This window comes from Myripristis murdjan, chromosome 21 (genome assembly GCF_902150065.1).
Source record: "Myripristis murdjan chromosome 21, fMyrMur1.1, whole genome shotgun sequence".
Lineage (NCBI taxonomy): Eukaryota > Metazoa > Chordata > Actinopteri > Holocentriformes > Holocentridae > Myripristis > Myripristis murdjan.
Window position 1 is genome coordinate 24,084,478 of NC_044000.1, and position 24,506 is coordinate 24,108,983.

The 24,506-nt window shown below is 41.7% G+C and overlaps 1 protein-coding gene across 1 annotated transcript in view; it reads left to right on the plus strand.

Moving 5' to 3' along the window:
* The window catches only part of dgkg (diacylglycerol kinase, gamma), a 104,773-nt gene that overhangs the window by 59,264 nt on the left and 21,003 nt on the right, over positions 1-24,506 (plus strand). The window contains exons 22-24 of the mRNA XM_030080697.1: positions 5,579-5,643; positions 19,653-19,743; positions 23,273-23,474. Coding sequence (XP_029936557.1) covers positions 5,579-5,643; positions 19,653-19,743; positions 23,273-23,474 — 358 coding nt within the window. The remainder of the gene's footprint in view (positions 1-5,578; positions 5,644-19,652; positions 19,744-23,272; positions 23,475-24,506) is intronic.

A 24,506-nucleotide genomic window follows, 5' to 3' on the forward strand; every position in this document is an offset into this window, starting at 1 on the left:
ACTGCACAGGTGGCATCCTATTACATTACTATTACAGCACCATGCTGGAATTCACTGAGCTCCTGAGAGCGACCCATTCTTTCACAAATGTTTGTAGAAGTAGTCTGCATGCCCAGGTGCTTGATTTTATACACCTGTGGTCATGGAAGTGATTGGAACACCTGAATTCAATGATTTGGATAGATGAGCGAATACTTTTGGCAATATAGTGTACACTCACACACACACCTGGCCAGTCTTAAAGACAGGACCCCTCATCTCCTCCTGTCCATCCCTTATATAAGTGATCACACATGCATTCAGGTTTCAGAAAGCCCATTTGCTCACTCTCTCACCCTCTCACACACATACACACACACACACACACACTAACACTCACTCAAATGGGATACAGTCTCCTGTGAGTCATACTAGCACCTGCCACCTATTGCTTCTACATCGACACAAATTAACCAACCATGAAGTAACAGCTTGCTGTCATGGCTCCTGAGTGCTTATACAAGCTCGAAGCATTATTAATATTAATAGCTGTAGCATTTGTAGTAGTGGCTGTGGTAGCAGAGGCATTTGTATTAGAATTGAGAGACCCATCTGTGTTAGGGGTGTAAGGATTCATTCATTCACTGCGTTGCTGTTTCAACTGAATCGATCTGTTGAGAGAAAGAATGAATCGCTCTGACTTTGGCCTGAATCGATAAGAAATGCTTTGAATCGAATCAATCACGGCTCTCAGCGAGGAGAAAGACAGCGTTGTGGTGATTTAACAGTCTAACACTGTAAAATGCAACTTTTTTTGTCAAGAGAGTTGGGTTTTTTTTAGAATAAATAATGTTAAGGTAATTCTGTAGTCTTTTTTACATTTCAGAAGAAGGATATTCTTACATTATTGCACCTGTTTATTAATGGATCTGAACTTTTGCTTAAAAGTACAGAATTTAATTGTTCACTTGAAAGGTTAAACAAACTGAATTGTTTCATAAAAGAAAAAAAATTATTCTTCAGACGAATAGCCAACTAGTGAATAGTGAATCAAATTGAATTGATGTTAAACCAAACGTTCACGCCTCCTGCTCTGCATTTGTTAAAGCAGTAATGTGTGCAATGTGATGAGGGACAGAGGATGTTCAGGGTGCCCTTTTTTCATGTGTGTGCATCTGAGTATCATAGAGGATAAGAGGTTTGGGGACAATCAAATGCTGAATATGACATTTCTCTTTGACATTAAGCGAACCAAGCCCTTCCCCCGAGGCCAGCGAAACAGAATAGAGTTGAAATGACTACCTATGTCTCTGCTGGGTGTTGCTGTGGGTCCTACCCCGCCGGGGTGACATTTCCCAGCCAGTGTTTTTCTCGTTGTTTTTTTGTTTTTGTTTGTCTCTCTCTTGCCACCTGCCCACCCCCCCCTCCTTTTCCGAATCACCCTGTGCTAGCACCTCCTCTTGTCCCCCCCCCCACTCACACCATGTGCAAAACTTCAAACGGCAAGATCAAAACAACCTTCATCACACAGGCAACTATGGGCGATGGCAAATGTCACATATTGTCCCTGCCAGATTTTTCAGGGGGACGGAGTGCACAAAGTGGGGCTGCTCGGTGTTTGCTTGCTGCAGGGGAGTGAGAGAGCAGATTTGGTGACATGAACAGCGCATGTTTTGGAAGGATTCGTGGCTGCTTTGTGCCGTTACTCATGTCTGGCCGTGACCTACTTACTGTATTGGACACACTGTCCGCTATGTAACAAATATCAGCAAAAACAAAACTCCCTTTCACTCACACACCACAAGCGCTTCAAAAAAATGTAAACAACTTTCCCTCATCCTTTTTCCCATCTTTTTTTTTTTTTTTCTGAGTCCTTGGTGGTGCTACAGTGAATAACTTGGCTAGAGCAGTGACATGATTTGTAGCTCTAGCTCTATGAGCGAAGTCAGTCTTGTGTGTTTTGGGTTCAGCGCATATTTACCGGTATATAGACCTCTGATAACTCCTCTCTCCCCAGGTTGCAGTGTCAGATTCTCAACCGGGCCAAGCGGGCAGATTGCAGCGCTATTTTTAAGATCTGATATTTGCTGATGCTGTGGGATGGAGGCACACTGCTGTAGGGTCTGGTTGAGGAGGGTTGATGCAACAAGCGGTTAGCTCCAGTGGACAGTTTTGAGGGTGACAGGCGAGGATGCGTGTAATTGTACCTGTCCACCTGTCTTGTCTCAACCTTCCTCTCTCCTCGCTGCTGCCACTGAAACATCTGCACCGGCAGGCAGGCTGCCAGGCTGCCAGCCCATGACAAGATATACCTGTCTTTTCAGCTTAAATGTCAAAATGGGTCTACAACAGAGAGGAGCAGCCTATCCTCTCTCACTGAAACTTCTCTGCCCACAGGAGGTGACAGTCAAACTGAAAGCAAAACACAAAATGTCTCCTTATCGGCAGTGAGTGAGTGCCACTTCCAGAAAAAGCTGGACTCCCCAGCATTTAGATTTTTTGTCTCTTTTGTCTCTTTAATATACTAAGCATATAATAAGCATCACTTTGCAAAAAACCTGTGTCTTTACAAATTTAGTTTCATATTAAGAGTTAAAATCCTGCTTTTCTTAAAACATGTGAAAACACCTGCCAGTAGAATAAGATAATCACACTTGTTTCCAGTGCAGTGTCACTTATTTCAGGGTTGTAAGGATTTCAGGATTTATAGTATAAATTTGTTGAAACAAGGCAAAATAAGGCAGATGAGTCAAAACATAAAAACTGCATTGGGATCATCTTATCTTATTTCACTTGCTGGAAGAAAAACAAGATTTTAACACTGAATATGAGACAAAATGTCTTGTTAAAATGGGATTAGGCTGGTTGACAAACTAGGCATGCTGTATGCGCCTTACTAATGTGCATGAGAAGTTGCCTACTGCAGCTTTTTAAGATGCTGCTTTTTGTCTAGTCAATATAAAATGCGCAAAATATGTACCATGCATTATAGCTGTGACTCAGAGTACGATGAGCAGAATGTTTACTTTGTCTTTTACTAATGTGTCAAATATGTTCAGAGCTATTTTATTTTCGCAGTAGGAAAGCTTTACATAAAACTGCTGTAGCACACAGCACATATTCACATTTATTAAGTATGGAAAACATGTCATGCGGCCCTGAACGTAATGAATGCAGTCTGGGACGGAGAGACTTCAATCCAGGAAATGAATAAGGTTGGTTTCAAGCTGCCAGTCAGCAGTGGTACTAAATCATACACCCAAGCGCCATGTCTAACCGTATCCAGTAATTCATAACAACTTGAACTCACCAGTTATGCTGTATCACCCCTCTCTTATTCACATTTTGAAATGTAAATGCTGTAATTTCAGTTCTTCTAAAAATTGCAGGTGCAAAATCACCATTTTCCTCTAATGGGAAAAGGCAAAATTATACCATTATGCTCGTATATTCTGTGTGTTTCACTTAGTGCACAAGATCAGAGCTGCTTCCATATTAAATTAATCATATTAAGAGGGTAGCAACATAGTGAAAATCCACCATGCACGCCACCATTCATCAAGATAAGTTATTTAATTGCGGCCGAGTTTCTTTGCCAGCATGACATATTGTTGTAATCTCCAATTGCAGCCTGCATTTGTGTATTTTTTGCTGCATGTGATGACTTTACATTTGGTCACCGTATCAGAATGACAAATTTCTATAAAAATGTCAAGGAGGCCTTTGACATTTCATGTGTTTGCCTGCCTTGATTATTGATGGCGTACAAAGCATTGATTTTTATTGCAATTCTAGGAAGCAGTTAAATTGGAAAAAAAAATATATTTAGATAGTAATTAAGATAAGGAATGGCTCTGTGATTACTGAGATATTATCCTCCTCATCTTTGCTGCCTATTCCGTCATCATCTCTAAGTGGCTCAGTGTGTCTTCATGCATTAGCTGTTCACTGTGTCACTTTTAACCATTTCTCCTCTTTAACTTTATTCCGGACCCCCATCCTCCCTTCCCTCTGATAAAATCACTGATTCATCCACTGACACTTTCCATCTCCCATCCTCTGGTACACTCTATACTATCTCCACGGCACAAGACACATTTAGAAATTACATCTAAGTTAGTCATACATTGCAGCTTCTGGCATACAGTAGATGTTATCTGTCGGCCCATGCATCTTGAACTTACTTTGAACTTCATACGGATGACGGCTGCCAAAGACAGATTACGTCCTCAGGCCTGAGCAGGGCAGAAGAGGCTCTGGTCAAGCTCAGCCTAGGGTCAATTTGACGCTGGTCTGTTTGACTGATCACATCCACTCGAAACACATTAAGCTTCAGGGGAGACGAAGGGTCCCAAAGTGCCCAGTCCAACACCATCTGTACTGCGATGAAGCCACTTAGCGGTCTTGTTTCTAACTTTTTGACATTTATTTGTCTTGTGTCACTGAAATGATATGAAAGCAAGTTGTGCATTTAAACCCTCTAAATCAAATGTAAAACGCATTTTATAGGTTCTTTATGTCCCTCAAAGATTTGCTTGAGAAATGAGAGAATGTGGATAGAGGAAGATAATATAAAATCCTGCAGGGTTTAAGGTGCAAGTCATTCATTGTGCTGTTGTGACAGATTTGTCCCCTGATGGTGCTGAAGTGTGCACATCGGTCAGGTCACACAGAGGCTCCTCCATCTGACTGATTAGGGTTACATCTATCTTTGCCCCAGAGGTCAGGGGTTAAACACAGGGGAGGAGAGGGCAGGGTCCTGCCTCCTTGGATCAACTTGTGACCTTTCATTCAGCGATGCTTTTTGTCATTATTCAATGCAGTGTTTTTGCACTGCCATCCATTTGTTTTCATAAACGAACAGGAAGTTGTCTGAATGCCAGCGATGCAGAGACATACTGACAACTTTGTACTTTGCACTTAATTGAGCTGCTCTCTCCATTAAAAAATGTCATGAAATTTAATTCACCAAATTAATGGGAATTTAGAGAAAACAAAAGTCCAAGGCACTCTTTTATCTGGAATGTTAAAAAGCATTAATTGTAGCAGCGATTTCATAATGAAGTTGTGAAAAACAAATGCATGACACATTAAGTGTAAAACAGAGCTGTTGCCTTGCACATTTTTACAATTTCCTTTTGAAATAGGCACTACAATAAAGCCTTTTAAACATGTTTGGACAGAAGAGAGTCTTGGACTTTTTTCCCCTTAGATATCCTTTTTTCCCTCCTAAAAGCACCTTCATATTTTTGGCTATACACCCAAGACCCCTCCTGTTTTCTTCCTTTTGAAAATTTGAAATATGGTCTGTTTTTTTTTTTTTTTTTTTTTTTTTTTTTTTTTAGGTTGATGAACCTTTAGAGTACAAAGGGGATGATGATCAATGCTAGAACAGTTGTGCTTTCTAAAAGTCAGGGATTATCGAACTTTCCTTGAGGGCATCCGTATCTGTTTACGCTGGCACAACGCAGCCGTATTTCACCTCTTGACCTCACATCCAGGGCACGGTGTTCTTGTGTGAGCCTGCAGCAAGCTGTGAACATGTGGAGAGTTCACCAGTGTCCTCCAGGTAATATTTTCTCTGTGTTCTCTCCTACAGGATGCCTCCATTGCCCACCGCTTTCACCTGATGCGAGAAAAGCACCCTGAGAAGTTCAATAGCAGGTGAGAAAATTGAATATTTTGGAAAGAGCTACAGGGAGTGAAACACTCTGGCTTTGAGAAAATGGGGAAGGCAGGAAAAGAAGGAATTAATGATGGGTCAAATTGTTTTCCAGTGCATGTTTATTATTCCTTTTGCACAAGCTGATAAATTCCCCGCTCTCTCTTTAACATCATTAGCTAAATAGCAACTCCACAAGCAGCTCAGGCAGTTTTCAACCACAGGAACTTTCCCCAGGGACCAGGAACCATTTGAGGAACTGCATTTTGACCATGGGGACTGGAGTCCAAGTTTAGTTCAGGGGAGATTTTTTTTTTTTTTTTACCTCACATAAAGTCTTTGCTCAGGAGGTTATACTTTCTAAAAGCCTGGGAACTTTGGGTATGGGGCATGCTGGAATGACCATCGCTGATTGGTCAAACACAGTTTAGCTGCTTTAGGGGAGGACTTCTTTTTGTTTGATAACATTAAAAATAGAGATAGGCTTTGCTGTTGGCTTCCTGACTCTTTTTAAAAAAGAGATAGATAGTGTGATAGCATGGGTGAATGAGAGCGAGAGACAGTGCAGTGGTATTTTCTGATTGTTTCACAGCAGTTATGATCTAAAGCACAAATAAATAACCATCACACACTCGTCCGAAGATTTACTGTGGAGACACACACTCCTAGTTTCATTTTCCTCCTCTGCGTTTCACCTTTTCCTTCTCTCTCTCTCTCTCACACACACACACACACACTAACACACACACAATGTGTAAAACAGCCATCACTATTGTATACGTTAGTGGACTACTTTGTCTAACCCTCGCAGGTCTTTAAACCGCGCTGGAAGCTCAGCAGCAGGCTGTAGGAACGTTTTAGTTCCTTGAAAAGTAGTCCCTGGGACTACTTTAACCCACTCATTTTGGTGGTAAACCACCTCTAGTAACCTGTCACTCTGCGCTGGAAACCCAATAGCACACTGAGCCACAGTAGTCAGCAATCAATGAGAGGACAAAACTGGCCAGCATAGTATGATCAATAGACTGGCATTGCCTAGTTTGTGTTAATAGTGAACTGAGCCGTGACGTAAACAAGCCTGTGTGCAGCCAAAGTCCACGCAGATGTTGAACGTGTAGTCTCCATAGACGCCGCTGACTCTTGCTGTTTGCGTCATTCATGACTTTGGCTCAGCCCCAAATGCTCTGAATGCTGTAACAGGTAATTTCTGACATTCAGTAATTGGTTTTGAGCATCTAATGGCAACAAATACTCAGAGCTTTTTGTTATCTAATGATGAAAAAAATAGTTGTTTCCTTTTTGTGCTCATTACAAGTTTTTAACTCCATTACACAAGGGCAAATGATTCAAAAAATTCATTCTCCAGAAATAGGACTATTACAGAACAGGAGAGATGAAAAAAATGACTTTTCTTCTTGGGGACAGATGATGTGACTAAATGGATGTTCACATCATTCTAATATAATAGAAGGTATCTTCAAATGGCAGGGCATGAAGACAAGTGAACAGGCCTCTAATTAAATGTTATATAATGCTGGAAGCTGCCTCACCCTGACAACTCGAGAGGGAGAGGGAACATTACAGAGAGAGAGCTCAATTATGAGGAGAATGGAAGAAGAAGTATCTCAGAGTTAATTATTTACCATTACGTCATCAGTTGCATGCAAGTTAGGAAAACCTGAACATGATTTTATCAAGATGAGCAGACAGAGTGAGACACGTCTTTAACATCGTGCCACATCAGTGTTAATTTTGACATATTTTTGGGTTTAGGATTTAACTCTTGTTACATTTTAGTAATTTAGTTTTGATATTGTCTAGTAACTGTTAAGTCAACTAAATCTATGATTCAGTGTCATTTTATTCATTGACCCATTTAACACCAGAGTTGCAAACAGGCAAGTCTGTATTTGGTGCTGAAATTTGAGGAAATATAACAGACAAAAGACAATCACTGGAAATAAAATAAGTAAAATTTCATAAAATTTGGCCAATGAAAGGATTTCAGTTTGTGCTGTGTAAACTACCAGACACAGCATCAGTGACTCATGTTTTTGATTTTACACAAAGAATTAGATTCATGTCTAGTTTTTCATTTTTTAAAGGTGTTTTAGTCAGTCTTTGTCATAACCATTTGCTTGGGGAAAAAAAGGTGTTTGACAAATGCATGAGTCACAGCTTTATTTGACTGAGTTAACACTGTGCCGCATTGACTCATACTGTATGGAGATGATTATTGAGACTAATGGTTCTCAACCGGAGGTCCAGGGTCCTCTAGGGGTCCTTGAGATGGTTCCAGGGGGTCCCCAGAAAAAATGCGGATTATTTTAATTTCACCCTTATTTAATTGACTAGAAATTAGTACAGTGAGAGAATGCATACAAGTAACTGTTCTCTTAGTAGGTTTCACACTCTTCACTGTTAATCTGCCAGTCTACAGTGTAGACAGTGAGTATGTTTACTGCACACCATATTCTGATTCGGGTCAATATTCTGGTTAAGGTAATATTAATAAGGTGTTTATATGCACTGCAGCAACTTGAATATTCTGTTTACATGTTACTTGGCATATTCCTGTGTTTCGGTGTATTACACATTCTTATTTAATGCAACACTCAACCTGCAGGGGGCAGCAATATGCCTGTAGTTGTCTGGTTTGCCGGAAATACAGAAGAGGAAGAAGACTTTGCTATTTCTGTGTTTTCTCCCATCGATATACTCAATGATATTTAAGTCTTTAATTAGTTGAAGGCAGACTGCAGTCTCCTGGCTCTTGCTGCTTTTCGCCAGGCCATTCTCCCCGCTTGCAGTAACCATAGCAACAAAGATGCCACAGGATTCTTTGCAAATCGAGCATGCGCAGACGTCACTAAATATTCCGGTATGGGACATTTTCCGATTAAGGTGTTTACCTGGCACAATATTCTGGTTAGAACAGGCATATGCCAGGGGTCTGATTTGGAATATTCTCCAACCGGAATATGACCTTAATCCGGTTCGGTGCGTGTTTACATGACTCGTGCGCAACCAGAATATTGAGGATATTCCGAATAATACAGGAATATGGTGTGCATGTAAACGTGGTCAGTGATAGAGTAACTAAATCTTATCAGACTGGGATCCCTGAGACTACATCTTATCAACTACAGGTCTGCAGTCTGATGTGTATCATTTTGTGGGGGGGTCCTTGCCTCCGTAAAGGTTGAGAACCACTGATTTAGGCGACAAATATTTAAACTGGCAAGAGAGGCGTTCTCATAAAAAAGCAGTGGTTTCTGTCCCATCCAATCCCATCCCATCCCAGTAGTGTATTTATGGTACATCGTTACAGCCCTTTGAAGTCTCTCTGCTTTCATTTCCAAGAGGCTTTGCTACAACACACACTTCTCCTCTCTCAGGCCTCATTCAGATGCATAGTAGAGAACACACAGCAGCTAGCTTATGTAGATAGCCCTGAGCTGAAGGACTGTTGATGAGTATATGGTGCTGCTTGGCCCGCTATTGTAGCCTGTACCTGTGGTGTTTGATGGCACCCTCAGGCTTGTTTGTGTGTGTGTGTGTGTGTGTGTGTGTGTGTGTGTGTGTGTGGTGGGTGTGCATGCTCGCTCGCATCATGCTCTAAGGCTGAATTCACACAGGATCAGGCAATGCTGCACAAATGGAAGGAATCTCATTCATTTTAAATGGGGGTCATGCGTTTTGGCTGTGGCAGTGCGTCCTGTGGGGGGTTCAGAAAAAAAAAAAAAAAAAAGCCACAGTGGTGTCTGGCAAGAAAATTGAGCCAGAATCAACTTTTGCCACAATGCAACCTGCGACTTCACGTTGTGGTGGCCGGTCTCAGACCCACCACCGTGTCTGATCTATAGCTGGTGATCAGACAAACTGGTCGGGGGGGGACAAACGGACCGTGTAGTTACACCCAAAAAAACGCACAGAGCTGCGGGATAGTGCTGAAATGAACTGATTCTGTGTGAATTCAGCCTAAATTGCTCTTCAAAGCTGCTGCTGCTGTGTGTGTGTGTGTATGTGTGTGTGTTCAAGTATGCATATGAGCACACATCCCCGAGGGCATGAGTTTGAATGTTTGAAAGCTGAACATACAAGTAAAATAAAGTGTAAAGTAGGCCAAAACTGAAGCTTTAACTTGGTGACAATGGAGTGCTGTGTACTTTTACTTTGTTGTGCCGCTCAGCAGAGTATAAAAGCTTGTTTGTGAAGGCCAGTGACTCACTCCGGAGCTGAAGTCTCTGCATGGCTTTGTACGTTCAGGTGGCTTTTCATGTTGTTTACATGACAACAACAACATACATGCGACTGCTCTTCACCACTGCTAATTAGTCATATAGTAGTAAAGGAAGGGGAGGGGAGAGAGTGAGACAGAAACACAGAGAGAGAGAGACAGAGAGAGAGAGAGAGAGAGAGAGAGAGAGAGAGAGAGATGGCTTGTTTACCCTTTGAAATTCAATAATTAATGCCTAAGTTTCCATCCTCAGTCCCAGTTCTGTTTCCAGCATCACACAGAGAGAAGAAGAGAGAGTGATAAAGGATGAAAGAAAGATACCTCTCTTCTCTGGGGGCTTTTCTCTTTGATCCATTAGACCAAGAGCCAGAGTGAAAAGGTGCAGAGGAAGATACATGCACGTGGAGAGCAGGGCGCATTCGGCTTCCCATAAACTCACAGTCCACTGGATTAAATCAGATCGTGAAGTAAGAATCGGATCAAATCCTGTCTTTGTGGAGATATCTCTTGGTTTTTGTGAGAATGCATATTTACCCTTCCTCATATTCATCCACACGCTCTTTCCCGTCCCTCAATCTTTGACTCTGTGTGATTTTTATTTGGCATCGTCTTTCCAGTGTTGTTATTTGGAATGACTTGAGCTTCACTATTGTTGCTCTTTTGGCTGTTTCATACCATTTCTATTCTCCTGACTGGCAGCTCCATCACTGTGTGAGCATCTGGCCCGCGGCTCGTATCCAACCCTAAAAAACACTTTCTCTCTTCGCCCGGTGGTGGAAAGAGTGCTAGAAATTGCTTCTCAAGTGGAGGCAGAGCTTGACATTAACTTTTTGGCTCACCAGCCACTGTGGCTAGTGGTTTTTCCAAAGTCGCTAGCCATTCACCCACTCACAAAAAAAGCAATAAGAGGTAACTGGAGACTGTAACAGCATGGATTTGTTTGGAAATAACATTTTCTTTGAACAAGAAACCATTATATCTATCCAACCTTAGTAAACTGTGTGTGTATGTGTGTGTGTGCCAAAAACAAATGACATGCTTTTTGCTTTGTCATTGCCATAAATCTGATGGCTCAAACATTTGGCGGGTGGGCAGGTGTTAATGTCAAGCCCTGACTGGAGGTATTGTTGCTTTGCTTCTCTTTGACTTAAGCAGAAGCAGAAGCAGGAGCACTACTGCAAAAACCTACTTATTAAAATAAAAATAAAGATAGCTCATTTAAAGTTACTGGTGTGAAAAACAAGAACTTTATTAGATGTGGTGCACAATTTGTCACTTTAGGTCAGTCTTTTTCGCATGTGCTTATCAAGAGCAGAAACAAATTGCACTCTATAATGAGATTTAAAAGGTAGTGCGGTATTTCAGCAGACATGCACTCAAGTAAAAATAAAATTACCAACTTTACAAAATCCTCAAAAATGATTACAAGATTGCAATTACAGTAACATGTGTAAATGTATTTAGTTACTTCCAGCCCTCCTCCTAGCAGGGATACTTAACAAAACTCCCTCACACAAACTAACACGAACAATCACATCCGCACTATTTACAGTAACACACCGCTGGAGGTTTCTGGCTCTTCCTTGGCTCCTCTGTCTTGTCCCAGTGCTTTCACAGAGCCACAGACACTTGATGGACATTTGTAACTGTTTTATTGTTGTCTGACTGATGTTTTGGCAGTGTAATCGTCTGCCTCTTTTTTTTCATGCCAATTTGAATTGAAAGGAATTAGCGTCGAGACAGTGCAGCCTCTCCCTATGGGTGAGTAGATGTCAGTGGATGATGAATCACCTTTGACCTGGGGAGGGTCTGAGTGTGCAAGAGGCCCGTAGCCACATGTAGCACTTGGCTCAGGGCTTCATTGTCTTCCCTGCCACTCACACTCCCGCATTCTGTCTCTCTCTCGCTCACACACACACACACACACACCATCCCCCACTCGTCTGTCCGCACATACGCCCACACAAAACGCACCGTCCCCCAGGCCTGTTGAGACAGAGGGTGTGGAGGGGGGGGGACGTATCAGTCCTGACACCTCAGTCTATGGAGCTCCATCAGCATGTAATGGCCACAGTAGCCAGACCACGAGGAGCCCAAAGCCCAGGTGCTAATGACCTCTCATATTGTGTGTGTGTTTGTGTGTGTGTGTCAGAGCGCCGGCGGGGGGAGGTACGGGCAGAGGAAGTTTTGGATTAGGAAGTGTCGAATGGCTCATGTGTGCAGGGAGAGAAGAAAAGATCTCTGGATACTTTTGTTGGTTTGATTACAATAACAATAGCAGGTCTGGGTTCAGGCTGGTGGACAATCAGTTTCTCAGCTCCACAATGAGGACAGAGGAGCTAAGCTGGGCAGGGGCTCGCCACCTATTGTTTAAAGAATAATGCAAAAGCTGGTGTTTCTTTAAATTAAATCCGTTTTACATGAATTTTGTACCAATTTGGATTTTTGATGTGGAAATCAGCTGAAGACTTGATGTGAAAATCAGCCGATGACGTTATTTCCCCCCAAATTCATTGTGATATATATATATATATATATATATATATTTTTTTTTTTTTTTTTTTTTTTTTTTGTATGAAGGCTACAGACAGCATTTGACATTTGAAGAGCTGAATTCATCTCTATAAACCATGTATTTTTCCAAGTAGTAACAATCAAACAGTCATACTTGTTGGCTAATGCATGGGCGATATTGACTTTTGCAACAAATGTGTGATTTAGGATTCATGTGAAGGACATACAGTGTTTTTTGTGTTTTTTTAGGAATGGAATTAATATGTTTTCAATGAACTTTTTGTTGGTTCATTGCATCATATTCTTTGAAATATTCATACAATAAAAATTTAGGATCAAGTTCAAGAACACTTTTTATTTAAAATTTTATTCTCTATGGGACCGTGTGGCGTTTGAAGGGGAACATGTGAGATCTCCCTTTTAATTTTCCAGAAACAAAATAAAAAACAACTGACAAACAACACTTTTGAATGAGTCCGGTGAGCTGACAGAGTTCAGGACTCTCAGAGGAAAACTGAGTTTTCTGTTTTTGTCTGACCACAGTGACTGTGACCTGGTGCTCAGTGATGAGCTCTGATGAGCATTAATGCTCCTGCAGGCCTGATTAATATTGGCTCAGTGATCACCACTTGACACTATGTTAGCTTATACTGCATTCACACTTCCAGGCTACCCAGTGAGGAGGGTGACGGGGGGGTTGGTGTGTGTGTGTGTGTGTGTGTGTGTGTGAGGACGGGGGGTGGCTGGAGTTGTGGCACCTCATGTGTGAGAACAGACACCTCATCGTCAATCCGAACGTCATCGCATCGCTGCAGAAAATGAAGAAGACGGGATTTTCTTTTATTGCCTTTATTTTTCCTCAAATCCTGCTCCTCTGCCCTTTTGACGTTTTGAAGTAATGTTTCTGAAAGAATCGCTGTAGATAAGGCACATCCAAGATAAGGCACATCCAAGAGCGTTTTTTTATCCCTTGTGACTATCATTGTTATCTCTGCCAGTGAAGCCCTGTTAGTTTGTTTGTTTCTCTGTCTTCCAGCAGGATACCTCACAACCCCTATGAACAGATTTCCATGAAATTTGGTAGACAGAAAGACCTTGGATCAAGGAACAATTGAATAGATTTTGGTGGCGATCCAGATCTGGGATTCCTGCCATTCGATGATTATAATTTTATACCCATAACTCTGAAATAAATGGAGATAGAAATTTGATTCCAGCGGTTCTGGATGAGTTGGCAGGATCGATAATTCAATATAACCAGAAACATAAGTAATAGACACTAAATGAATCAAATCTTAGGGTGTAACAGCAAATTGGACAGTTGTTTGGCATTTGCACAGATTCATGAAAATTTCCCTCGAGTTATCACAGTGATCCACCGACAAAAGAGAGAAAAAGACAGCGAGCTGTGTGCTGTGACCTGTGTGTGTGTTATGAGCTGTATTTACCACACCGCTTGTGAAGTGTATCAAAATAACTGTCAGGTAGAGCGAAAAATTTTGCTCTTAACTTGCTATTCTCTGCTGCATTTCTCCACCCTGAAGTGAAAATCTACACATACACACAAGCCGCTCTGAGTGTGTATCTCAGGCACATACATGCAAGCAAACACACACAGACCGTCTGACACTGTAGGGTCAGAGGTTATATAACTGTGGGGTATAGGACCCTCAGGAAGGGATTTTCCTGTGCAAGGAATGTGTCAGCACAGCCTGGATGGTTGTTAATGAGATTCTTCCACTCATGAGCCTCTGCACTTCACCCACTGCCTCCGATACAGACAGAAATGATGTGACACATGACCCCACTGCCCAGCCAAACTGTATTCACCAAAAGCTGCGGTTGTCGTTATAGTAGTTTTCATGGTAGCAGTACCAGTAAGAAGAAAAACAGGACCAACACGGGCAATAACAACAATGACCAGAGGTGGAAAATAAACTATATTCACTCAGGTTCTGTGCATATGTGCTTTTCTGAGCCCGTGGCATTTTAGGATTTCCATTTTGTCAGGCTCATAGTTTTACTGCACTTCATGTCAGAGGGAAATTTTGCACTTTATAACACGCTGCATTAATCTGACGCCTGTGGTTACTAGTTATTTTGCAAAATATATTTTTATAAGTAAAACATCCAATATATTTCATGTAAACTAGCCAACAGTAACTAACTAGATGTGTGAGTGTACACTAGCCAACAGTATACAGAATAGTTTGAGCAATAAGATTAAAATACTCAATAATTAACATCAACAATTTCCTAATGACCAGCTTTACTTTCTCACAATTAATTACATTATACTCTAAATATGACCTTCCATACTTTTACTTACATAAAAATTAAAATATAGGACCTTTACTTTAAATGGAGCATTTTTCCATTATGATATTGCTTAAGTAAAGGATCTGATTTTTCTACCTCTGATTGATTGATTGATTGATTGATTGATTGATGGTACACAAATGCGCATACAGTACAACAACAACAACAATAATAATAATAATAATAATAATAATAATAATAATAATGGTGATAATTTACTTATTAAACTCAGCCAACTTTATCACTCTTACCTCATAAGCTGCTTTGTTAAGCCCATTGAGTAGGTCATGAGATCACTGGATCTGATCACCTGATTGGATTAACAGCAGACAGAGACAGTAGATCAGGTCACCACTTGCACCCTCGCCCTCCTCCCGCCTACGTTTCAAGTCAAACCAACTTCTGAGACTTTACCTTATCATATGATCACAGGTCCCCTCCGCTCCCTTCCTCTCAGAGCTGTAATCTGCAGGATCCTTCCTTTTCTTTTGATGACATCTCTGGTACTTGGTGCTGTGGGGTTTTTACTCTGTTCTCAAGTCTCTGCTCTTAACTGCGTTTAGTGCTGTGATGTGAGTGTCCTGGGATTTTCTGGTGGTGAGATTTGAATATCTGTAGGTGGCGCTCTTTCTGCTGCTCATGCTTAACTACCCAGTTCTGCTTTTCTCCAAACAAATTGCTGTTGTTGCCAACGGAAATGTAAAACACATTGCTTTTTTTCCCAGATTTCTCTAGAGGACCTGGACAGTAAGAATAATGTAATGCAAATGTAAAAGCTTTCATGATTTGCATATAGGTTGAATCACTGCCAGCAGCACAGAGTAGTAAAACAGACATTTCTTTGTATGAAAATGTCACAGAGTATTATTTAAATTCCCCTATCACTGGCAGATTACACAAGTGCTGTAATGGAAGCAATCAATTCTTGACCCTATCTACTAACCCTGAAGATACATGATGGCTGTAAGCGTTTGTTTTAGACATTAGGTTTTACCTCATGAGGCAAGCAGTCTTAGCATGCCGTCCACTGACCTGAAGGACAATCACACAACTAATTAAGTATTCAATTAGTCAGGCAACGGTTTGCATAACATGCATTTTGATGAAACCTAAACCACGTCCATTAGTCCGATTAAATTATGACCGTCACTGTATCAGTTTGATAGCAGCGCAGTGGCAAAGCGAGCCGACGTCTTCAAGTTAATCAGTGCCTTTTTCAGAGTCGGGATCAGCTGGATAAAGGTTAATGCTCCTGATTGGCCAGAGTTGAGGTGAGCACCTGGTAATCTGGTCACAAGTGCACACAGTGGTGAGAGAGGAGGAGGAGGAGGAGGGGGCAGAGGAGAGGGTGCGGGTCATAAGGTCGCTGCTCACACAAGGGATTAAGGGAGATGCTTATCTTTAGGGAGGGGTTGCAGGGTGGGAGGGGCATGGAGGGCGGCGGGTGGGCGAGTGTACAGCCAGAGTGGTTTGGAGCCCTCGGGCTTGGCTGAAGCGCCTGAACTGTGTTTTCATAACAACCTGTTTTGTAGGCTTTGAACCGTCTCTACCTTCCCTCACTCGCTGCAGTGCCACTCTTCAGTCTCCCTTCGATGAAATGTGACTCCACCAGCATGGCGTGTCTTTGAAAAGTTACTTCTAGAGAGAGATTTTTATCTTACAAACAAACAGTATCAATAGATTCTGAATAGAATTAATAAATACTCTGTTTTGGTGGGGGATCAGTTGCGGTCATGCAAGCCTTTTTTTTTTTGCGTCTTGAGGACACTGTAAGCACAGTGTGAACCAGTGTTTGAACCCGTTCCCCTCTCCTCACCAGCCAGAGCCCCGGGGCTCAGCAGGCACAGCCTTGCATGCTGAAGTGGGAACTCTCAAAGCAGGCGAAGAAAAAGAAAAAAAAAAAAAAAAAAAAACATTCCTCATCAGAATACAAAATGGTCTCTTTTTTGACCACTGAAGCTCCTTTTTGTCCTGTAGGGTTTCTGCAGCATTTTGCTACTTTTGGGTGAGAAAACATGGGAATAAGGAAGAAAGGCTCGTGGAAGTAGCCTGTCTCCCTACTGCACTCTCTGTCCACAGGAGAGGGGAAAAAAACATGAGTTAATTGCATTTTTTACAGGACCTCTCAAGTGGAAGCAAGATAATGAGGTTAGGCAGCTTGCCTCATTGAGAATCGCAACTGCGCCTAATTGTGATCTCAAATACTCTCATAATCCCTTAATTTGACAGAGCAGAGGTTTCTGGGGGGGTGTATTAAGGTGAAAGAGAGTGAGAGAGAACAAGAGAGGGAGTAAAAAGGAAGGTGAGGGAAGAGAGTAGGGAGAAAAACACACAGGTGAAAATAAAGGTTTAAGACAGCCTGAAAGTAACAGTATGAGATTAAACGCCTATGAATGCTTTTAGTGAGGCAGTAAATTAGTTTGAAATGTTTGTAATGAGTTTCATGTCTAAATTGTATGTGATAATGTTTCATTTTGCCCTGTCTCCTGAGTTAATTTACTGTGCGGTAGAGTCAGCAGAATAACAGTGAATTATTTTGAACCTTTCTAACAGGATAATGATGATTCCCTTAATTGTGTTTTTTTTTTTTTTTTGCTGACAGGTCTCAGTGCCATGGTGGCACATAGGCCTGGTAGTGGTGTGCCCACATGGTCGAGAGCTGTTGTGTCAATAGCCATGTTGTCAGTATCAGCAGCGTGTCTTCATATAGCGTGCTCCTGTCCATGTTAGCTGTGTCCTACCTGCTTCAGAGGACACAGGCTGTGAAGGTGTGGCCTTTGGAGGGCAGAGGGTTTGGCCTTCTAGCTGGCTAACGGGCACTAATTGGGTCTACTAGGGATATCCCATTAAATAGTCTTCAGTGGTTCACGTCCCAAGCGAAGCCTCATAACATGAAACAGCTGTTAAATGTAATTTCACAATAATGTACAATAACACTCAAAAACAGAGGTAATAGAAATTTCTAAGCTTTTAATCACTTTAATCACGGCTTTACTTAACTTTTAGTTGCTAATTAACTTTGGCTAATGAAAAAGGTATGAAATGAGGTTCCAATTTCATCCTTTAATTTTGCATTGACATGAAAATCGGCATTGTCATAAACAACGACTTGCACTCCCATTTGTATGTGAAGTCTTCACTTTCTCTTTGTGACATGACAGCTGCAGGAAATGGATTTCGGGATATGAAGGAAAGCAAAGGATACGCCACTTGTGTCTCTGTAATTCTGCCTAAAGAAGGCAGCACATCTGGGCTGCAGTTGGAGGACACTTAGGATTTGGACAGCCTTGCTGAGCAACTGTGGCACATTTTATACTTACTTTTCTACTGCGAAAATAGCACCCCTGCATGTAATCTGATGCTGTTTGATGTGAACTGACACATATTTGGAGTTGAAAAGGACTTTCCATGTAGGTGTTGGGTACCAGCCCAAGATTCTCCACTTGGCGTAAAGTCTACTTGAGATCACACACTCTCAGGACAGGAATTTAATGCCAAGCCCATCAATGCTGAAGTATGAAAGCCTCAGTGTAAGCAATGCCATGTTGTTTATGTTCACGCTTTATATTATGTTATGTTGGACTTCATGCACTTTTGTGTGTGCAGTCTTGAAATGTGAATGCAAAGGAGGCTGCTCCAGAACTGCGACTCAGCTGCTGTGTTATCATGAAATATATTAAATATATACGTTATAGCATGATACTGATTTTAAGCTTATTCTTACACAGGGTGATGTCTATTTTTGCCATCTTAGCTTTGATCTAATTTTGTGGCGAGCCATAAGTTGACTTTAAATCCTGTGGACAGAAGGTGTTAGGTCTGGTGGAAAGAGATGTGTTGTCTTTGAATGCACCGTTATGAATCCCACTGCTTGCTTTTGGCAGTGTCGAACAGTAGTGTCAACATCGAGACAGTGTGTGTCTGAGCTGGCCAAGAGAGGGCTGAAAAACACTAACTGAAGATAACAAGGTGTAGAGATTGCCCAACAATGGATGAATGCTGGCTATAAATGGCTCAGCGTGTCAGATTTTGTGCTCAGATTCCTCACAGAGTATCCGGTTACCTCCAGGGAACTGAAACTCTCATCAGTTAGTCAGTGAGCCAGTGATTTTCCCTCATTCCTGTCTGTTTAGAAACCCTGGTTACACGGCCCGTCAATTCTTCATGAGTGTGGCAGGGGGACGATTGCACTTGAGGTTTACCGATTGATCAGGCAGAGATTTCACCTTGACTGTGAGTTGTGTTTTCCAACCACTGTTCAGTTGCAAAAGTGCAGCAGAGGAGAACAGGAGAAGCACAAAATGCCCATCCATGAGGTCACTGCCCACAAATCCGTCCGTGGGGCAGGAGTGAACCTTCGCTCTGTCAGACCTGCGGGTTGTTTTGAATGATTGTGAATCACATAACAGAATAACATTTACCATGATCTTATAGTCTCCGCCAGCAATGTTCCACCCTCTGCCCCCCCCTCAGGCGGTGTTGACGTGCCAACTCTGGCATATGGGCACTGAGGCAAAAATGTGTTTATTGTTACGATGGAAAAGCAGACAGCAGCAGAACGCCTATTTGACTGGTGGTGGTGTCAACTTTTTCTGGTTCATTACCTAGAAGGCAATGCTGAACCCCCTCCCACCCCCTCCAGTGCCTCCTATATAAGGCTTTGGGGTGCGTCAATAGGGCTTTGACCTCTTTGGTCATGCGGCCGCTAGCTGTCCTACATTGTCAGCTTCAAAAAGTGAGATGACTTCAGGCATTGGACTTGAACAATATGTGCCCAGTCCACTGCAAACAAAGCCTGCCCGAGGCTCACAACACAGTAGACATGCAAGCTAAATGCACAATCAGAACTGTGAATAACATAATTATCATTATTGTTATTGTTATTATTAATTCAGGGCTTGTGTCAATGTCTTTTCCTGTTTCCCTCTTGTTGTGCAGAATGAAGAACAAGCTGTGGTACTTTGAGTTTGGCACCACTGAGACCATATCTGCCACCTGCAAGAAGCTTAACGAATGCATAGAAGTGGAGGTGAGTCAGTTTGCAGACGGTTTTATCAAAACATGTCACTGAAATGTAATGATAGCAGTGAAAAGGAAATGATTGGTCGGGTAAGTGACAGAAATGAGTAAAAAATATCATCTGGAAATATATAGTAGCATACTGCATATGATGAGTCAAATTGAAAAATATGAAAATGAAACGAGTCTTGTGTACGCTGCCTGTCAACAACTTTTCTTTCTCCACGCTGACAAGCTTTAAAGTGCTTGTCACTCTTTTGGGTCCCTCTCAAAGGCGTTACAGAAAATTACAACAAAATAGATCTCTCAATTGAATGACGAGGGCTATTCTTAGCACTCAGTCAAATCAGTGCTCCATAAAGTCGCTGATTGCCTCATTCTGTCAGCTGGCGCTGCTTATTCTGTCACCTTGGTGCGAGGAGAACAGCAAGGCTCAAAGAAAACGCACCTGACACCTTTTGAGAAACCACCGAAGCCAAATGCAAAGTGCACGAGTGCAAACAAGGTCGTGCTACCCAGAGCATGCTCAACGAAGCACATGCATTTGAATTACATGTTTGGCCAGTTCAGAGGGGCACAGACACACACACACACACACACACACACACACACACACACACACACACGTCTAATAAGAACATGGCAACTGTCCTCCTTTCCTTTTTCCATGATGATGGCAGACTCAGTTGCCATATTTAAACTAAGGGTTCAAATGCACCTTTTTCAATATAATATGATCATCGTCTACCTTATTAGTTGTATTTTAACTTTCAATCTGTTAATCTTGAACCATTGTTGGCTATTCCATATTATAATACCATTCTATTATTATTGTTTATTACCACTTAACTATTACTTAACTATTTTCTTAGGTTTGTATTGTTATTGCTTTTATTTTATTTTATTTTATTTATTTTATCTTATTGTATTTTACTATTATTATTATTATTTTTTTAATTATGGGTTCATTACATTTTCTGTAAATATAATGTGTTTTGACCTTCTTGGTGATAATGCACTTTAAACACTTACTGGATTTGACTCAGCTAGTGAACTTGAGAGAAGAGACTTGAGAGAACAGAAAATTAAGCATAAACAAATATGACAGTATTTTTTATTTTTTTTTTGCCAAAATTTTGTTTCAATCAAGTTTCAAGTTTCAAGTTTCATCTGACAGTCTTCACCCCCCAAAAATTACCTTGCGACGCCCCGGTGGGTCTTGTCACCAGTTTGAGAACTTCTGGTGTACAGGAAGATTCAGAGTGAAGGCCCCAACAGCTAAACTAAGTGTGTATATTCTCTAAGTGGCTAGATGTTCATTTACAGACACTTATTAAGGTTGGCTATGAGCCAGTAACACATTTTAATAATTACACTTGAACTCAAATTTAACCCTGACCGAGACCGCCCACAGTGACCAAGGGACTTGTAATCATTCCCAGTTTTGAAGGCACACTGAAGTGTTACCTTGAACTCCCTGAGTGTGCCAAGCACTTTTTACGATGACTTCAAATTTATGTCCCAAAGCTGAAGTACTGCTGCTAAAATGCTGTGTTGTTGGATACAGCGCTCAATGCACAGACCTCAACAAGATATAATCACGCTAAAGGCGTAATTACGCTATTTCAAATGCCATGCGGAGTGCATTTATAATAAAAGAAAGGCATGATTTACTGACACTTAAGTGTGTTTTCTTTGTGTGCATGTATAAGTACAGGCATAAGTATATGCCATATTATGCGTGTGTTCCCAAATGTCAGCTCCTCTTGGTTTTTCTTAGAAATGCACACACATTACATCATGGTCTTCGTGTGGCTTGCCTGCATGTTGAGGGTGTGTGGTAAATTCCAGCATTTTTGTGGTTGCTTCCATCAAGGGTGGGCGCTGAGTCATGTCAACGGGTTGTTGACATTCTCCGTTGGTTGGCTTGAATGCGTTGGTTGAATCCAGATGAGGCTAGAGACACTAAAATTCAGAATTAAGCCAAGCGTGCCAAATGGAGTTTTTTTTCCCCATGCATGTTCAGCTCATATGTTGACCTTGCCAGCTTATTTTATCACTATCTACTTTACCGCAAGCTTATTCAGTTCACACAACTGCAAAATTGGCTTGTGTCCATGTAATGCCTCAAGACAAAATAACTCCCTCTAGTCATAAACAATGCATCTGCTAAAGAAACACCATTAAGCCAGTGTGGGGACGAGCGTGGAAAGGTCATTCACTCTGTGTAATCTATGCTCTCAAGCTCTAATATTCAAGGTATCCATTACCTGGGATGCCAACATAGAAACTGGTTTCCATCCTCTCAGTGTTGGGTTATGTAACACGATTGTACTCCAGAGCACCATGGTTTATTTAATTCCACTGTATCATCTAATGTTACTCCCACAGGTTTCTTCTGCCCCAGTTCAGTCCAGTGAAGAAAGTCATAAACGAAAGCACAAATGAGGAAAAGGCAGACAGCTTGCATTGATTACACATGGTGAATCACATGAAACTGAGTGACCTAACGCAGCAACATTAGCATAAGGTTGAATGAAAATATTGCCATAGTGCCAGTCCTCCTGCTGTTTAAATGGATGCACAGAGGCATAATTATCTGTACGAAACCTTGACAGAGGCGTTCCTTTGTCTCCCAGCGGCAGGGCTGCATCGAAGCTTCACTCCACCTTTAATGGTTTCTGCTCGAGCTGTGAGAAGCCGTTTCCCCAGCTCCCGTCTCAAGTTTCATGTCATCTCTGAGACAAATAAATGTGCACAATTTGTACATATGTGCAATGGCTTGCAAGTGAACAAGGATGATCATGAATGGATTTCTTCGTACACAGATAACCACCCAGATGCAGCAATGCCAATTATCATCTGCATACATAGAAATAATTCCACATACAGTATATATTTCCAACAATTTTATGTAAATAATGTGGGTGTTTGCATGAAAACTCTCTTGTAAATACCCTTGTTTATTTACAAGCAGGGCTGGATAAAAAAATATTGATTTTACGAGTAATTGTAATAATCATTTGAATGACCCAATATTGTTTCTTAAATCTTGATGTTTTCAGTGGATGTGAGAAGATTTCTGATAAATGTGATTTTTAGTGTGCGTCCTCGCCTGCAAATGTTGTCTGCTGAACTACTAGCCTATGGAGCAAATTGCATGCTTTGAACAAATGAACGGAAAATATTTGGAGCTTCCCCCTGAAGCCAATGGTATCAAGCCTAAAGGCAGACATCTTGATGCATTTTGGGTTTAAAAACCATGTTGATAAAGAACAGTTGGACAAAACCAATGCCACATGCAAGCTGCAAATTTGCTATTATAACTGAAATATCATGAACTGAATTGATAAAGTGACATCAAAATTGATATTGAACCAAATCAGGATGTTGCTAATCCAACTGGATCAGGAACTCAGTGTCAATATGCAGCCACATTCTGGCTCATACTGTAAGCCATGATATAGAGTGAATTTGTCCTTTGTGCACCTATTTGTATATGACACAGTCCTGATTCTATACTTTCCCATTCTCGCCAGTGTGATGGGATCATCTTGGACCTCAGCAACACCTCCTTGGAGGGCATCGCTGTGCTCAACATTCCCAGCATGCATGGTGGCTCCAATCTGTGGGGCGAGACGAAGAAGAGGAGGAACTACAATCGCATGAGCAAGAAGGTTCCTGACAGGATGCCTGCCAGCACTGTCACTGACGCTAAAGAGCTCAAGTTTTGTGTGCAGGGTGAGTCAAACCAGATGTATGAGGGCACACACACACACACACACACACACATTAACGTGCAATGGGACTTAACCTTGGCCTCGTTAATTTTCCTCCTATCATGCTAAATGGATAATGATTTCCTTCGCTGGTCCCTGCACAGAGCGGTCTGGATGTAGCTTGCCGGGTGTCAAAAGACCTATTGTATGTTGTGGACACTTGTGCAGCCAAAAAAATGGCCAGCCACACCGAGTTGTACGCCAAACATGAGGTCATTTATACAGTAAAATAGAGGACTTGTATCCTTCTTGCCTCCCCGGACCACCGTGGCCATACGGAACAAATGAGACCGCACCAAGTTTAAGTGTTTACCTCCAACCGAGGCAGTGAGAGCAAGACAAGCGACCGGATTTCTTATTAATCCACCCAAATGTTTGCAGAGCGCTCAGCAGTAAGTGGTGCTGTCACAGTGTCGTCAGGCGGTGCGGCTGTGTAGGATGTCAGTGTTCGCCTGGCTCTTGTTTTGGTGCAGCAGTCTCTCCATCCCCACTGGGCTGTGATGATGAGCATCCTCTGTCACAGAGGTCCTTGGGGACGAGCTGCGCTGGCAGAACTGACACTCAAGGACAGTGACAACAACTGAACATCTGTTTTAGATTTCCATGGACTGACCTCCAACATTGCCTCGGATCTGAGAGGAGAGGAGGCGAGGCGAGGCGATGAGAGGATGTGCAGCAAATTATCAGCCACCATTTACTTGAAGTGGTGCTCTTAAGGCATTATTCTGCATTATAAGTGCATCATAAGCACTTTGTGAGTGCATTACTATAATCAGAGCATGAAACAATAAATGCAGCATGCAAAAAAATGATGGTGTTTGTAGGGCCACTGTATAATTAATGAGGTGGTATTTAATGAAGGGGACATCAAGAGGGTTGATGGACATAAATATGCTTAATTATACTTGTAAACTCTGTATCCACCTGGACTGTGTACCAGTTTCTCTGGAAACTGAATTGGTGGAAGCCAAAAGGATGTATTCATGTCCTACTA